Source organism: Planococcus citri, chromosome 2 (assembly GCF_950023065.1).
Source record: "Planococcus citri chromosome 2, ihPlaCitr1.1, whole genome shotgun sequence".
Taxonomy (NCBI): Eukaryota; Metazoa; Arthropoda; class Insecta; order Hemiptera; family Pseudococcidae; genus Planococcus; species Planococcus citri.
Genome location: NC_088678.1, coordinates 4736252 through 4753639, shown reverse-complemented (window position 1 = coordinate 4753639; position 17388 = coordinate 4736252). Strand labels below are relative to the sequence as shown.

Here is a 17388-nt window from a genome sequence, read left to right as displayed (position 1 = left end):
AACTGCTGATTGTGAGTATTTTGAAAACCATCGCTATCGTAATCTCTGTTGTTTGTTTCAGGTCTCAATTCGGTAACACGTGCATCCTGACTGACCAATGGAAAGCTGGATCTACGTGCATTGTCAATTCCAGGATTCGGAGAATTTCGATCGGCCGTCATCTCAAATAATCGTCGCATTCGATCAGGTAAGTGATCCAAAAATTCCTCTGATAAATATTCCGGTAACCGCATCGGCATGTCGAAGCTTTGTATTGTCTCTGTTAGGTACGTAGCACGGTACAAGCTTGCAACGAGCTTTCAACGCTTGACCTTGAACTTTGGTACGAGCTTGTTCAACTGTGCTCGGATTTTCCAAACCAAAGCTTGTCGAACTTGGAACGAAAGCTCTAATAACGCGATTTTTCGGCACTTTTTCGCGATTCTTTCGAGAAATAAACTCTCACGTACCTTTTTAACGAACGTTGCAGTCGCCTGGTTGACTGATTGACACGATGTGGTCACCTGGTTGACCAATTTTCGCCGTAGTCGCCTGGTTGACCAAATTTGACCGGAATTCTGGGGTTGGTAAGAACTCTGATGAGTAAAAACTCAGGTTGGAATACACGATTCCGCCTGTACTAGGTACAGTTTGCCTCTCTCGAGAGCAGTAATAGCGGTTAGGCTAGAGGTTAGGCTAGAGGTCGCGATACCTCGTGACTTTGCCCTAATTTGTGACACAAAAAGTGCACTTGAAAAGCCCTGGGTACAGTTTACCACGTTTAGGGCGCCAAATATGTGATAGCTGGGACTATCCTTGGTTTACAGAGGGAAAGCCCAGGTCTATTCGACATATAATTAAGCCCAGGGAACCCAAACTCTACTGATGACCTTACGAAAGTACATCGAACAGCAAAGGTGACGAAACACCGCATAAATGATCATAGACCGCAAATGAAGTGTTATGCTTTATTTGTACACATCTCTGATATAAAACCGAATCGATTAAATACAAAAAAGACACACTAATCATTATAAAAAGACACTTGCAATGTCGATTGCAAGTGGAAGCTCTGAAATGCATCCGTACCGGAACACCAGTGAAAAAATACTTAACGTTTGTAACGTCTCTAATGGCGGAGTGGCTATACTCGAACTAAACCGACAGAGTGCACTACTTAAGCAGTGCAGCCACTCCGCAGGAACACATCTTCCCTTTAGGTGGAAGCTGTGGGCGCATCCCCTACTGTCACAAATGGTTCACATTTTTATGCTTTACAACTTTGGTTTCAAGTTTTTTTCTTTATCTTCAATTTTTAGGTGATTGTTAAAAACTGGTGGCTAAATGCTAACCAATGAACCGGTTTCAAAATGTGGTTGAACAGAATTGTGTGATTTTTCACGGTCTACGACGTTTGTTTCAAGCTTTTTTCTCAACCTCCAATTTTTAGGTAATGTCTGATAACTGGTTGCAAATTGATGAACCAGTTTCAAAATTTGATCAGTGAAAGTGGTTCAATTCTTCATACTCTACAACTTTTGCTTCAGGTTTTTTTCTCTATCACCAATTTTTAGATGATTGTCTAAAACCGGTTGCTAAATTCGAACCAATGAACCGGTTTCAAAATGCGATTGAACAGAATTGTGTAATTTTTTACGCTCTACAACTTTTGTACACAGCTTTTTTCTAGATCTCATATTTCTAGGTAATTTTTGATGACTGGTTGAAAATTAATGAACCGGTTTCAAAATCTGATCAGCAAAAATGGTTCAACTTTTTATGCTTTACAACTTTGGTTTCAAGGTTTTTTCTTTATCTCCAATTTTTAGGTGATTGTCAAAAACTGGTGGCTAAATGCTAACCAATGAACCGGTTTCAAAATGTGGTTGAACAGAATTGTGTGATTTTTCACGCTCTACAACGTTTGTTTCAAGCTTTTTTCTCAACCTCCAATTTTTAGGTAATGTCTGATAACTGGTTGCTGAATCTGAACCAATGAACCGGTTTCAAAATGTGATTAGACAGAATTGTGTAATTTTCCACGCTCTACAACTTTTGTTTCAAGCTTTTTTCTCTATCTACAATTGTTGAGTATTTTTTGTCAGCTGGTTGCAAATTAATAAACCGGTTTCAAAAAAATCATACCACGTTTTTATCTTCTCAGGGTGTAGAACACATTGCGCCAATAAAAACCAATTTGAATTTTTCGACCAAACCGGGTTTATCATTTATGGACACCCTGTGCATGGGCCTGAAATTTTCAAGGTCGCTTTTGAAAGCTCTTATTTTCTCCTACTCAACGCCGATTCATTCATCTCGCTAGCTCTTTTGGCACAATTCAATTTATAATCAAGAGACACTAAAAACTGTAATGAGAGGGAGTAGAAGCAAAAAATTACAAAAAAATTTCACTAGTGTAAATGAAGACCATTCTACCCCTCCTCTCACTCCGCTTCCTATCCAAATTAAAATAGTTCAAATTTTCAAACTCTCAATATTTTATTGATGAAGGTTTTTGCAGGACCATCGATTGAGGGGAGGGGCAAAGGGCGCAGTATGCCCCGAGCTCACGCTTTCAGGAGAGCCCTGCAAAAGAAGGGCTAGTGATGAAAGATGAACCTGATTTTTTTTATTTTCTCAAAACACAAATTTTCGCTTTTGTTCAACGGATTCATCCACATTTGAGCCGATATCTGGGCGGACCCTCATGTTGGTTTTTTGGGGAAACAAAAATGCTGAAAGGTGGCAGCCTGGAAACATGCTCAAATGTGTATAAATCCTTCAAACAGGTCGAAGATTAACTCAGATTTTGCTTCCCAAATTCATTTCCACGCATTCCAGAGAAGTTTTGAAATTGAGGAGAAATCAAAGCTCACGCCGGAGGCTCCAAAATAGCCAGAAGTGGTGAAATTCCGTTCGAGGGAGTTGATATTAATTTTATGACTAATTTCTACTCGTATCATTTTTATTGAGCGAGTGTAAATTTTTTTCTAAAAAAGCATAAAATAGTCAAAAATGGTCAATTTTGAATTTTCAAAAATTCACCAAAAATCGAATAATCAATTTAGACCGCTGAAATTTTGGTAATGCGTGTTTCAGACTATGATCTTACAAAAAACTGTGGTCCCATTAAAATTTGTGACTGACACCTCACAAGGTCCTCTGTAGCTAAGTATTTTTCTCGTTTTTTTTTCAAATTGGCTATAAAAAAACTACTGGGCCACTGAATTTCAAAATATTTGTCAAGTTTCAGAACTGATTCTTATCTTTTAATGATATTCGAGAAGTACATAAGATGCCTTCACCGTGAAATTCCAACCCTTCAAATTTTAAATCTCCCTCATCCACCTACAATCGCTCATTTTTTCAAAATGATTCCATTCCTATATTAATTTGAATTAATCGAGTTTTTTTTTCAATATAAAAATACTCGCAGTCTACCCACACGCTAGCAGAAATTATTAACCGATAAATTGTTGCATACAATGCCGAACCAACATACAAAGACATTATTGTTTTTAGTTGGTCTAAAAATACGCGAATAAAGATTGTTTTTTTATACTCGTCGAGTCGTCGTCCTACCCACGTTGGTACGCTGAGAAAAATATTTCGTACTGTATTTATGTGTACAAAAGGGGGGGGGGAGTTTTTCAAAGAGTTACCTACATCAATAAAACTAACGTGTATAAAGGAAAATACTCATAAATTGCTATATTCTTGGAAAAAAAGCTTTGAAACCATAAAGACAGCCAGGTTGTTGTTGTAGCTCATTGTATTATATTATATTCGTGTAACGTACTATACGTACCTTTACCTTTACCTACCTTATACTACGAGTATCTAACTACATAATACATATCCTACATAATACAGTATAGGCTACGTGTTGGATATCTATGTATGCAAGGCAGCTTTCGTTTATCGTGCAAGAATTTCATTAGGGTAATCTGAAAACACGCCGCGCCATTTAATACTAATGTAAAGTTCTCCGTCAGTGAATTTGCCATAATTATCGTCGCTTTGAATATTGCTAAGTTAGGTACTGTACCTACGACTAGGCGACGACGAGTGACTGTACGTAATTTTAATTCAAACTCTACTCCTATATGTATATTGTATACTAATGGTTTTTTATCATTCGGTTTGTGTGAAGTGAAGAGCTCATTATTTGAAATCTTTTATGCGATTTAAAGGGTGTTAAAATTATATCCTCGTACCTTTATTTCGCAAACGTATATTTATCGTCGTCTTTTGTACGTGACCTTGTGTGGAAAAAAGGCCCTAATGGTCCCTTTCTATTTTTTTTTTCGTCCGTATTATTTATGGTGATTTAAATAGCTTATAGCGTCGTGTTGGAATTTTGCGGCTTGTATACCTTTGAATGGAATTGACCGTCGGCTTTTCCTTTTTTTTTTTTATGAAAACTTTTTTCTGAGTTGAATTGTATTTTGGTTTTTAAAATAATATTTTTTTGAGGAGAAAAAACTGACAGAATGAGAAGTGATGTTCAAAAAGGGAAATGAAAAAAGTTGAGTCAGTAAAAATGGGTAGAAATCAGTCCTGAAACTACTTATAATCAACTTTCATGAACGAAACCTCTCCATTTTTAGTTATTTTTGACATTTGAGCTCCCAGTTCAGTTTTCAAACTCTCCGAAGTTTTAAAATTGTTGCACAAGTCGAGAAAATCAATTCAGACAGCTGAAAATCGAGTTGTAGCGTTTCCTCGACCTGTTTAAAGGATTTATCTATCCACTTTTGAACCAATTTCCAGGCGCACATACATTTTTTTTTGACAAGAATAATTTTTGGAAAAAAAAATCTGAAAAGTCAGAACTTTTTAGTTTGTAGGAAAATTTTTTTGATTTAGACAAATAGTAAATGTGTTTAAAGTTGCTTCCTTGGAGCATTAGGTAGGTACAATGTGACAAATGAATCGATTCGTTCGCGAACGAGTCACTTATACGAATCAATTCTTTCGCGAATGATTCATCAAAAATTGAGCAAATGAATCGATTTGTTCGCGAACGAGTCACTTGTACGAATCAATTCGTTCGAATGATTCATCAAAAATTGAGCAAATGAATCGATTCGTTCGCGAATGATTCATCAAAAATGGAGCAAATGAATCGATTCGTTCGCGAATGATTCATCAAAAATTGAGCAAATGAATCGATTTGTTCGCGAACGAGTCACTTGTACGAATCATTGAATCGATTCGTTCGAATGATTCATCAAAAATTGAGCAAATGAATCGATTTGTTCGCGAACGAGTCACTTGTGCGAATCATTGAATCAATTCGTTCGAATGATTCATCAAAAATTGAGCAAATGAATCGATTCGTTCGCGAATGATTCACAAAAATGATTCAATTCGTTTGCGAATGATTCATAAAAAATGATTCAATTCGTTCGCAAACGAGTCACTTGTACGAATCAATTCGTTCGAATGATTCATCAAAAATTGAGCAAATGAATCGATTAGTTCGCGAATGATTCACGAAAAATGGTTCAATTCGTTCGCGAATGATTCGTCAAAAATTGAGCAAATGAATCGATTCGTTCGCGAGCGAGTCACTTATGAATCAATTCGTTCGCAAATGATTCACAAAAATGATTCAATTCGTTCGCGAATGATTCATTGAAAATTGAGAAAATGAATCGATTCGTTCGCGAATGATTCGTCAAAAATTGAGCAAATGAATCGATTCGTTCGCGAATGATTCGTCAAAAATTGAGCAAATGAATCGATTCGTTTGCGAATGATTCACAAAAAATGATTCAATTCGTTCGCGAATAATTCACAAAAAATGATTCAATTCGTTCGCGAATGATTCGTCAAAAATTGAGCAAATGAATCGATTCGTTCTCGAACGAGTCACCTATACGAATCAATTCGTTCGCGAATGATTCATCAAAAATTGAGCAAATGAATCGATTCGTTCGCGAATGATTCACAAAAAATGATTCAATTCGTTCGCGAATGATTCGTCAAAAATTGAGCAAATGAATCGATTCGTTCTCGAACGAGTCACCTATACGAATCAATTCGTTCGCTAATGATTCATCAAAAATTGAGCAAATGAATCGATTCGTTCGCGAACATGTCGTTTATACGAATCAATTCGTTCGCGTACGAGTCACTTATACGAATCAATTCGTTCATGAATGATTCAGTAACTATTGATCAACTCGTTCGCGAATGATTCACCTAGAAATCAATCAGTTTGTTCAGATCGATTCCCATACAATAGTTTCACAGAAACCGAATCAATCGTAAATTAGTTGATCTGTTTGCGAATGATTCGCCAAGAAATCAATCAATTTTTTCAATCGCCAATCGTTCGTAAATGATTCAATTCGATTGTAATCAAATCACTGATCAATTGTGGTACAAATATTTCAAAAAAAGTGAATCAATTCGTTCGTAAAAGATTTTTATTTGAAGAAAAGTCGGTCATGAGTTTTTTTTTGTGTTTACAAATTCAGAATATTTCTAAGTTATATGCAACGAATCGAGCAAAGGTACTTTTTTTAAAAAAAAATCATAAAATTCCAAAATTAAATTCTGAGATCTGAATTTTCAAAAAATTTGTCAAAAATTGAATAATTGATTTGTGCTGCTAAAATTTTGATTAAAGGGAATGCTATCGAAAGTGGATTCCTCGAAAGGTTCTCGAGTAAGTCAAAAACTTACCAATTTTTTTCGAGTTTCAACTTGAGAATTTTACAAAAAAGGGAAAAATTGGCACCACTGTAGATGCATTCCAAAATATTCCCTCAGTTTCAAAACTGATATTTTTTTGGCATTCTGACATAATCAATGCCCGTATCGAGAAGAAAATATTCCCAAAACACGAATTCACCCAAAAATAAGCCATTTATAAATTTTCAATCGCGCAGTAGAAGAACCCCAGAAAGATAGGTTGACGCGGAATCTCAAATAATTTCTTTTAAAACTGCACAATTTTGTCCTAAAATAGGCAGAAGAGGAACTGGGGTGACAAAAATCGTAATTTTTTCAAAAATACCTCTTTGTTGAGGACTTCATCTCCTCTTCAGGAGCACCGATTCATCGTAATTTTGTGCTAAAGTTCATAGTAGATAACGTTTTCAAAGAAATTTTCAATTCCTGGAGAAAAGAGGAAATTCAATGCTGGAGGCTCTGGACTGATCTGAAACTGGTTGATTTTTAGTCGAGCATATGTACAGATGCAGCAGACGACCACATGATACGTGATAAAGACATTATCACGTTTTTTTCGTCTTCAGATCAGATTGGCGTATCAATAGCAGGAGTTTGAAGCTTCAGAAAAAAAATTAAGCATACTCGTATATTCGAACTCAACACCTTAAAAAACTTAACGAACGATATATCACACTCAATTTTCATTTTTTTCATCTTCTAAACCAAATTGGGGTACCTTGAGCAGGTGCTGGGAGACTTAGATTGAAAAACCAAGTTGATTTTTGGACTCAGCACCCCCCTCCCTCCTCAAACCAAAAAACAATAAGTCATATAAGTCAATCCTTTCACTAAATTTTATCAAAGTTTTAAAAACTTTTATTTATTTTTCTCAACTTTTGAGACATTTTAGATGTTTTTGATGTAATTTTTAACATGTTTTAGAAATGTTTTATGCAATTTTCGCACTTTTTCTGAAATTTAATCACTTCCGGGTAATTTAGAATAATTTTTAAAATGTTTTTGTGCTATTTCAACACTTTTTAACAACGTTACTTCATTATAAGTTTCAGCTTTGACTGTCATTTTAACAGGTTTTCAACCATGTTTTATACAATTTTTGCAAAATTTGGCCATAGTTTAAAATTTTAAACACATTTTTGTTCACAGGATGACTACAATTTCCCAAGATCAAACAGAATTACTGGACATAGTTAGCTTACTGCAAACTCCAGCTCCAGAAAATGTCGCAGTAAGTTTTCACATAGGTCACTCATAATACCTATAATATAACAAAGTAGAAAAAAATAAGTTACAATGAGTTTCGAGAACATTTCGAAAAGTTTAAATACGTTTTTCTTCCATTAAAACTACTACATATGTAATTCAAATCTTCTCTGCTAAATAGGAACCGACATTTGTAACTCAACAGCAACCGGAACCAATCAGCGAAACGCAGCCACCTGGCACACTTCGAACGACAACCAAAAAAAGTATAGCCAAATCGTACGTAGTTGCAGACTCATTCAAAACAGAAGACGAGGCTCCTCCTATAAAAACTCAATTCGAGGAAGCGATCAGTTTAGCATCTCTGCTACCGAAAGAGTCGCGTTTAGAAGTATTCAACAGTTTTCATCAGAAATGCGCCTCACACTTGATCAATGTCTTCTACAGTATGTTGAGAAAATCCTACCTCAGAAACTCACAACACAACTGATTGATCTCACACTATAGGTACTTGTTTTCAGATGTTCCGTTGAATCATTTTAAACAAGCCGTCGAATACGCTCAAACGAGGGTGAATATTTCTCTAATGAATTACGCTCTATCGGTAGCACTTCTTCATCGAAAGGATTCGATCAAATTCAATTTACAACTTCCATCTCATCTAACTACAGAGCCTGGCATGTATTTGGACATGGCGAAGATTAAGGAAGATTTAGGTAAATCGAAACGAACGGAAGAAAAGTCTGGCGAATTGAAGAGGGTAATTTTTTTATACGTGATTTGAATTTAATTTTACCAAATAGCCAATAATTGGTACATACCTTTAATAAATTTCAATTTCGCAGTGTTTCGTAGAGATCAATCCGAATTTCACCGGCACCAATTTAGATCCCGAGCACAGAGTTGCTTATTTCAGAGAAGATATTGGGATCAATCTGCATCATCGACACTGGCACGAAGTTTATCCTTATGATGCTGATATATCGATTGTTAATAAAGATCGACGAGGAGAATTATTCTATTACATGCATCAGCAAATTGTAGCCAGGTAATCGTCAAATTTCCCCCTCTATAAATCACAAGAGTGGTTGAAAAATCTCTTATCTTACCATAAGTAATCTTAGCTGAAGCTCGGTGCTTTTTTCAGATATAACTTTGAAAGATTCAGTAGCGGTTTAAGTCGAGCTGAAGCATACTCGGACTTCAGGGATCCAGTCGAAGAAGCCTATTTTCCCAAAATGGACCAATTATCGAAATCGAACCAGTTTTGTTCCAGGCCAGCGAATACCATTTTAAAAGTAAGGAGGTACCTGGTAGATACTACATACCTGCTTTCCTAAAAATTCGGACATCTCCGAATTTTAAATCAACTTTACCTATCGCCACTCAAAACCCTTCGGTCTCTTGCCATCTTTGTTGAGTATCAAAATCATTTTAAAAATGTTTCATTTTTCTCGTCAGGACCTTCACAGAGATAATTTTTACATCAAGCTTTCGACAATGGAACGCTGGAGGGACAGGATTTACGATGCTATTGACCGAGGATATGCTTACACCATAGATCCGGTAACATTTTTGAAATTAACCATTAACATATTGTAGTCCGGCTGTCCGGCATAATATGAAGATTGGAATAATTGCACCCCCCCCCCTCCGATCACCTGGAATAACTTTTTTCCTAATAGAGGATGTCCTAAGGAATCATTTTAAAGAAAACTTGACAAAAAAAAGTATTTCTTTCCAACATAGCACTAACACGAAGTTTTTTGAACTGAACCAATCTAGATCTAAAGACGATGCAAAAATTTATCACCAACTTAAATTTCAAGTGCTAAAATGCGTTTGCATTTTTCGATTTTTGATGAATTTTTGCCACAAATGAGAAAAAAAAATCAAAACTTTGCCAAATTTACTTGAAAGGGGAAAATTTGAGATGTTCTCTATTTTTGACCTGTTAAATCGATTGGGAGCGGTTTCAACCAGCATTGAACAGTTCTGGAGCCTCCAGCAAATTTTTGAAATTTAAAATTTTTACAAAATCTAATCAAAGGAAGTTGAAAATCTGAAATTCACGCTCCACTGCAACCTCGATACACTATTAAGTCAATTTCTGGTGGGTTCAGGTCATTTTGGAGGCTCCAGCAGATTTTGAAACTTGAAATTTCTTTTTACTGCAGTTGAAAATCCGAAATTCATTCCGCAAACTAATTTCAATACGCTATGAAGTCGACTACAGGCGGGTTCAAGTCATTTTGGAGCTTCCAGCAAACGTGTGGAAATTACTGGAGCCTCCAGCAGATTTTTGAAACTTAAAACTTTTATAAAATCTTATCAAATGAAGTTGGAAACCCGAAATTTACGCTCCACTGCAACCTCAACACACTATTAAATCAACTGCTGGTGGGTTCAGGTCATTTTGGAGGCTCCAGCAGATTTTTGAAACTTGAAATTTGTTTTTACCGCAGTTGAAAATCCGAAATTCATTCTACAAACTAATTCCAATACGCTATGAAGTCGACCACAGGTAGGTTCAAGTCATTTTGGAGCTTCCAGCAATCTTTTTGGTAATTACTGGAGGCTCCAGCAGATTTTTGAAACTTAAAAATTTTATAAAATCTTATTCTACAAACTAATTCCAATACGCTATGAAGTCGACCACAGGTAGGTTCAAGTCATTTTGGAGCTTCCAGCAATCTTTTGGTAAATTACTGGAGCCTCCAGCAGATTTTTGAAAATTGAAATTTCCTTTTACTGCAGTTGAAAATCCAAAATTCATTCTGCAAAATATTAATTTCAATACGCTGTGAAGTCGACTACAGGTAGGTTCAAGTCATTTTGGAGCTTCCAGCAATCGTTTGGAAATTACTGGAGCCTCCAGCAGATTTTTGAAACTTAAAACTTTTATAAAATCTTATCAAATGAAGTTGGAAACCCGAAATTTACGCTCCACTGCAACCTCAACACACTATTAAATCAACTGCTGGTGGGTTCAGGTCATTTTGGAGGCTCCAGCAGATTTTTGAAACTTGAAATTTGTTTTTACCGCAGTTGAAAATCCGAAATTCATTCTACAAACTAATTCCAATACGCTATGAAGTCGACCACAGGTAGGTTCAAGTCATTTTGGAGCTTCCAGCAATCTTTTTGGTAATTACTGGAGGCTCCAGCAGATTTTTGAAACTTAAAAATTTTATAAAATCTTATTCTACAAACTAATTCCAATACGCTATGAAGTCGACCACAGGTAGGTTCAAGTCATTTTGGAGCTTCCAGCAATCTTTTGGTAAATTACTGGAGCCTCCAGCAGATTTTTGAAAATTGAAATTTCCTTTTACTGCAGTTGAAAATCCAAAATTCATTCTGCAAAATATTAATTTCAATACGCTGTGAAGTCGACTACAGGTAGGTTCAAGTCATTTTGGAGCTTCCAGCAATCGTTTGGAAATTACTGGAGCCTCCAGCAGATTTTTGAAACTTAAAACTTTTATAAAATCTTATCAAATGAAGTTGGAAATCCGAAATCGCGCTCTACTGCAACCTCAACACACTATTAAGTCAACTGGTGGTGGGTTCAGGTCATTTTGGTGCCTCCAGAGATTTTTTAAAAATTACTGGAGCCTCCAGTAAATTTTTGATACTTTGAATTTCGGCTTTCTAACTCCATTGATGATATTTTGAAGAAATTTCGAGCTTCAAAAATTTACTGCAGGCTCTGGGTATTTTCATGAAGTTGCTGGAGGCTCCAAAATGACTTGAACCCACCTGTAGTCGACTTAATAGCGTATTGGAATCAGTTTTCAGAATGAATTTCGGCTTTTCAACTCCATTTGATAAAATTTTGAGGAAATTTCAATTTTAAAAAATCCGCTGGAGGCTCCAGTAGTTTTCAAATAGTCACTGGAGGCTCCAAAACGACTTGAAATCGGCCTGCAGGCACCTTAATAGCGTGTTTAAGTTGCAGTGCAGCGTGAATTTCGGATTTCTGTGAAAATTTCAAGTTTACTAAATTCATTGGAGGCTCCAGAACTGCTCAAAACGATTTGAAACGGTTTCCAATCGATTTGGCAGGTAGAAAATAGGGTATATTCCAAATTTCAGCTTTCTACTTCAATTTGGTAAAGTTTTGATTTTTTTCTCATTTTTGGCTTAGGTTAATTTTGATTTTCAAAAATTCACCAAAAATCGAAAAACAAACTTTATGGCCCTTGAAATTTTGGCTGATGATGAATTTTTGCATGCTCTGTCAATCTGGATTCATCCAGTTCCAAAAAAGTTCGAACGAATCCTATGTTGGAAAGCAAAATGTTCGATTTCGGCTCAAAAATGGCCGCTATTTTGGTTAAAGGGCCAATTTTTTTTTGGATAATTTGCTTTAAAATGTTCCTTAGGACGTCCCTTATAAGAAGAAAAAAATGTCCTAGAGAATCGGAGGGGGGTGGTGCAATCATTTCCATTGCTACATGTCGGACTATATATTAATTTAAAAATCTTCTTTTACTTCGTATGGTATTTCAGAATACCCATCAAGAGATCTTGAAAAAAATAGACGCAGTAACTGGAATCAATGAATTAGGAAACACTGTCGACAGGGGCGTAGCAAAGTGATTTTACAAGGGGGGTAAATTCTAAAAAATGCCAACTTTGAAATGTTAAAAATGCCAACTGCAAAATCGATTAAAAATTTGCTCGAATAAAACAGCTTTGCTTGTACTTTTTTCGCTTGAGCTAGAAATTGTGATTTGAGGTAATACTCCCAATTTTTGCATTTGACCCAATGTTTTCATTTAACATTACTAGAAATTCAAAAAAATCGAAAATTACCTAACGCAATTTTATTCAAACTTTTATGTAGGTATAATTGGGAAGTAATTTCATTTTAAGAGCTGAAACAAAAAACGAAATGGAATTGACCCAAGCAAAGCGAGGGCAAAAGCTTGCAAAATTTCATAACTTGAGAGTCTGAAAAACGTCATTTTTCAAAGTCAAAACTGATATCTTCCAATCTTTATATTTTTCAAATTTGAGACTTACCTACCTACCTAATATTTGTAGAAATTTAGAATTGAGAAAGTGAAAGCAAATGGCCCGAGCGAAGCGAGGGCAAAAGCTTTTAACAATTTGTAACACAAAAAACTGAAGAACGTCATTTTTGACGATAGAAAAGCATTTTTCTGATCTTTGCATTTTTCAAATTCTTGCAATATTTTTCTAGAAAATGCAAACTTACTGTGAAAAAGAAAAACACATAAAAAGCTATCACAATAATTGTATTATTTGGAAAAATAAATACTTAAGCAAATGAAAAAATGAGTCAAGTATAAATTTGTCAACTAAGTAGGTGCAACATTATTGGTCAATTTGCCAACTGAATCCTCAGGTGTTGTATCATGATCGCATCAGTTGGCAAATTTAGAATAAGAATAGCCGAATCAAATTTAAATTTAAGGAGGTTGATTCTGTTGGTTTTATTTTTAAGTAAACAAAATAAATGAGAATTGTCGATTTTCGAACAAAATGAATAATTTCCTTGAAAAGTTGGCAATTTTGAGTTTCCAATTCTCAAGTACTCAGTTGGCAAATCAAAAATGTACCTACAAAATAGGTACATTACATTTGAAATTGATTGTATGTACTCGTAGTTGGCAAATTTAATTTAATTTTAACAATTGCAAATTGTCAACTTTTCAACTAGATAATAAGTAGAAAATAAAGTTGACAATTGTGAGTTCTGAAGTTCTCAGTTGGCAAATCAAGAATGTCTCAACAGTTGGTAAATTAACTTAATTGTAATATCGAACTCTGAGTCAAAAATGCCAACTTTTCAACTAATGATTAATTGAAAAGTTATCATTTTTGAATTTTCATCCTCGCAAACTCAAAAATGCCAACTTTTTAATTTTTCAAACCTGCCGGGGGGGTACCGTACCCCCCAACCCCCCCCGCTTGCTACGCCCCTGACTGTCGAAGCTGTAGAAAAACTCAGCTGGAATTACAAATATTACGGCGATATGCACAACAAAGGGCATTTATTCTTTTCATACGTGCATGATCCGGATAACAGATTCAGGGTAAATACTTGTATAAACATTAAAATTTAACCAAGTCGTGAGAACTAAGATGTACATAAGAGTAAGATAGTCGATAGAATTAATTAATTTAGCCAGAGCCGAGTTGTATCTATGTGCACGTGCATCGGTGACACTCTCGTGAAAATTCACTATCATTAAACGATGAGAGCAATCTTGTTGTAAAACCGAGTTGTCTAAATGTCTACTTGGTGTAAATAAGTTGATTAACCTCGTAGTCGTACGAGTACATGTAGCCAGGTATCTCATCAAGTTGTTACTTAGTTGTATTTGCAGCTTAATGAACTTTTCTTCTACAGGAAAATGGCAGTGTTATGTCGCATTCGGAGACTGCTCTCAGGGATCCTATATTTTATCGCTGGCATGTATTCATCGACGATATCTTTCAACAGTATAAGAGAACACTTCTACCTTATACTGTGGATGAGGTTAGAAAAAACATAACATACTACCATAGTAACGTTTTTTTTTTCTTTTTTAAATGTTTTAGAGGCTAAATTTTATGATTTTTAGATCATTAAAAATTAATATCAACTACAATTTATTTTTTTTTGTCAAAATTGAAAAAAATTAGTTTTTTGTTCAAAATTATTTTTTAAAAAAATTACATTTTTTGGAAAAACTGCGAAAAATTTTATTTTTTGAAAATAAAAACGATGAAAGATCTATTTTATTATTTTTTTACCAAAATCTCAAAAAAAATTTTTGTCAAAATTGTCAAAAAATTGTGTTTTTTGCCAAAATGTAAAATGAGAACTTCGTTTTGGTCAACATTTCCATATAGTCTTGTACTTATGTTCAAGTACGTATAAATATTATAAAAAATGAAAAAATTTTTACAGAGACAATTCACAGGAATCACCGTCGAAAGCGTAAAAATCTCACCTGACCTCCAACCAAATAATGACAGCAGTAATGTGAGTAATTTAACCTCAACGAAAATTGCTTAAAATAACCCCCCCCCCCCCAAAAAAAAAACCATAATAATACCTATAATACTATATCCACAGAAACAAGTCCAATGTGTCGCTATCGAACAAACCAAAATCTTACCAGCAGAATCCAAACTTCCAAACAATGAGAACAATAATGTAAACAATGTCCTCAAGACATTTTGGGAAAAGGACGCAGTTGATATCACTCATGGTTTGCTAAACCAAGACGCGAGTAAAACAAAGGAGCAAATTTACGCAGTTTTTACTCATTTACAACATGAAAATTTCCAATACGAAATTAAAGTAAGTTCTAAAGATCATAAGTAGTACCTATTTTAGGAATGAAGAGTTCGAGATGATCTTTGAAAAAAATCGGAGACTCGTTGGCTGGTTTTTCGAAATTAAAAGTTTAAAATATCTGATGTTAAAATTGATTCCGTCTTGATTCAGAAGTTTTTAATTATGATGCTAATTTCTAGGTTACAAATACTCGTTCTCACAATGTGACTGGTACAGTGAGAATCTTCTTAGCTCCACATCAAGACGAAAGTGGACTTCAGATGACTTTCAATGGTCAAAGAAGAATGTTCGTTGAAATGGATAAGTTTACTGTCGAATGTAAGAATAATTCAGATCAGCTACCTTTCTTTTTTTTTTCGTTTGAGAATCAAACCATTAATTACCCATGCCAGCAATTAATCTATTTGATTCTGTTTTTCACTCAGTGAAATCCAACGTAACCAGTATAATCAAACGTAAATCTACCCATTCATCGGTGACAATCCCATTCGAAAGATCTTTCATGACTTTATCAGCAGCGAAAAAATTTGTTCAATCTCAATTACCGGACAAGAAATTGACCGAATCTGCGAACGGGTACTGTGGCTGCGGCTGGCCTCATCACTTGTTAGTCGGAAAAGGAACTGTTGGAGGACTTTTGTGCGATTTGTTCGTAATGATAACAGATTACGAAGACGATAAGGTGAGTTTAAACATTCGAATTAATAAAAAATTCATCAAAAGCATGCCAATTCGATATATTAATCAGCTTTCATCGTTCAAATACAGGTCAGTGACAGTCCACTGGATGAGGTTTGTTGCGATAAATCATCACTCAGCTATTGTGGTATTCGTAACAAGAAGTACCCGGACAGGAAACCTATGGGATTCCCATTCGATCGAGATATACCCAATGTAAACGCCACCATAAACGATTTCATCACCGAAAAACAAGAAGATAACGAAAAAAAGAATAAGCCATTAGCTCCTCCATTATCCAACATGAAGGTTGTGCAAGTTAAAGTAGTACATACAGAAGATGAACCCAAACTTGGCAAGTCTTTGGCGAAGATTAATTATAAGGAAGAATTAGCCAAACAATGTATCTAGGTAATATGGACCTACTTCTGAATACCTATATAATAAGTTTAATTTTGATCGAAATACACGCATAGACATATCTACCTAGATGTAAGTTTGAGTTACCAGTATGTTAAATAGGTACCTATTATTGGAATCATTATCAATAATCAAGCAAATACTTAATAAAAAATATTCAACCTGAATTCACCATTATTTTGCTTCTAACAATTACCTAGTCAAACTTTATTCAGTGAAAATTAAAATAATAAACACATAGGTAGGTACTAGGTACCTACCTGCTTAGAATTCACAGGAAATGTATTCAAAATTATATTATAAAGAACTCTTTAATGATTGTGATTAAGAATAAGCCAATGGCTATGCATTTTGCATAAACTTACATAAAATTCTGACTTCGCAGATAATTAAATGAGAAACCGATGCTTTTAGTGCTCAGTGCAAATCTGGATTAAATAAATCATAAATTTGAAAAAGTGATCCGTGATCCGCAAAATCGGATCATTTTCGGATCATTTACAATTTTTATTACCATTAGGGTCATTGAATGTGAAAATTAAAAAAAATATTTTTTTCCACTTTGAAACAAAAACAAATCATTTTTCACATTCCACATTTTGATTTCGCTACTTTTGGCAAATCAAACTTCTCATTTCGATCTTTCAATCATTAATTTAATTAAAATAACCATAAAATCTTTTTAGATTTTTCTCTTTTTTAAATTAGGTACATGAAAAATTTTAAAACAAATAAAAGGGTGAAAAGGGAGGGAAAAAAATAAAAGATGGTATCAATGGTGATCCGGATCACGGATCAAGATCAAATTTTTGAAACTGAAGTAGGTACTAGCATGTCATTTATGAATAAGTCGATGCAGAATACTTGTGTAGGATACCAGGGCATGCAAATATCGCGAAAAATTACACAACAGCAACTCATACACTCGGAATATAGCCAAACGCTTGGTAGATTGTTATTGATGTAACAAAATGTACACAGTTTTTCGTATTTTCACTGATCAATACCAAGGAGTAGAGTAGACAGCCAACGATGCATCAGCAACCTATTCAAAAAATTCCTGCAGCTACGGCTACAGA

General features: G+C 34.9%; 1 protein-coding gene across 1 annotated transcript in view; it reads left to right on the top strand.

Annotated features, from left to right (window-relative positions):
* LOC135834279 (phenoloxidase 3-like) overlaps positions 1 to 16476 on the top strand; it is a 36411-nt gene extending 19935 nt beyond the window's left edge. The window contains exons 2-15 of the mRNA XM_065348123.1: positions 7834 to 7915; positions 8072 to 8336; positions 8412 to 8650; positions 8736 to 8938; positions 9038 to 9188; positions 9352 to 9456; positions 12406 to 12476; positions 13856 to 13958; positions 14276 to 14404; positions 14819 to 14893; positions 14987 to 15214; positions 15391 to 15529; positions 15637 to 15893; positions 15980 to 16476. Coding sequence (XP_065204195.1) covers positions 7834 to 7915; positions 8072 to 8336; positions 8412 to 8650; positions 8736 to 8938; positions 9038 to 9188; positions 9352 to 9456; positions 12406 to 12476; positions 13856 to 13958; positions 14276 to 14404; positions 14819 to 14893; positions 14987 to 15214; positions 15391 to 15529; positions 15637 to 15893; positions 15980 to 16300 — 2368 coding nt within the window. The 3' untranslated portion in view covers positions 16301 to 16476. The remainder of the gene's footprint in view (positions 1 to 7833; positions 7916 to 8071; positions 8337 to 8411; positions 8651 to 8735; positions 8939 to 9037; positions 9189 to 9351; positions 9457 to 12405; positions 12477 to 13855; positions 13959 to 14275; positions 14405 to 14818; positions 14894 to 14986; positions 15215 to 15390; positions 15530 to 15636; positions 15894 to 15979) is intronic.
* Positions 16477 to 17388: the final 912 nt, after the last annotated feature.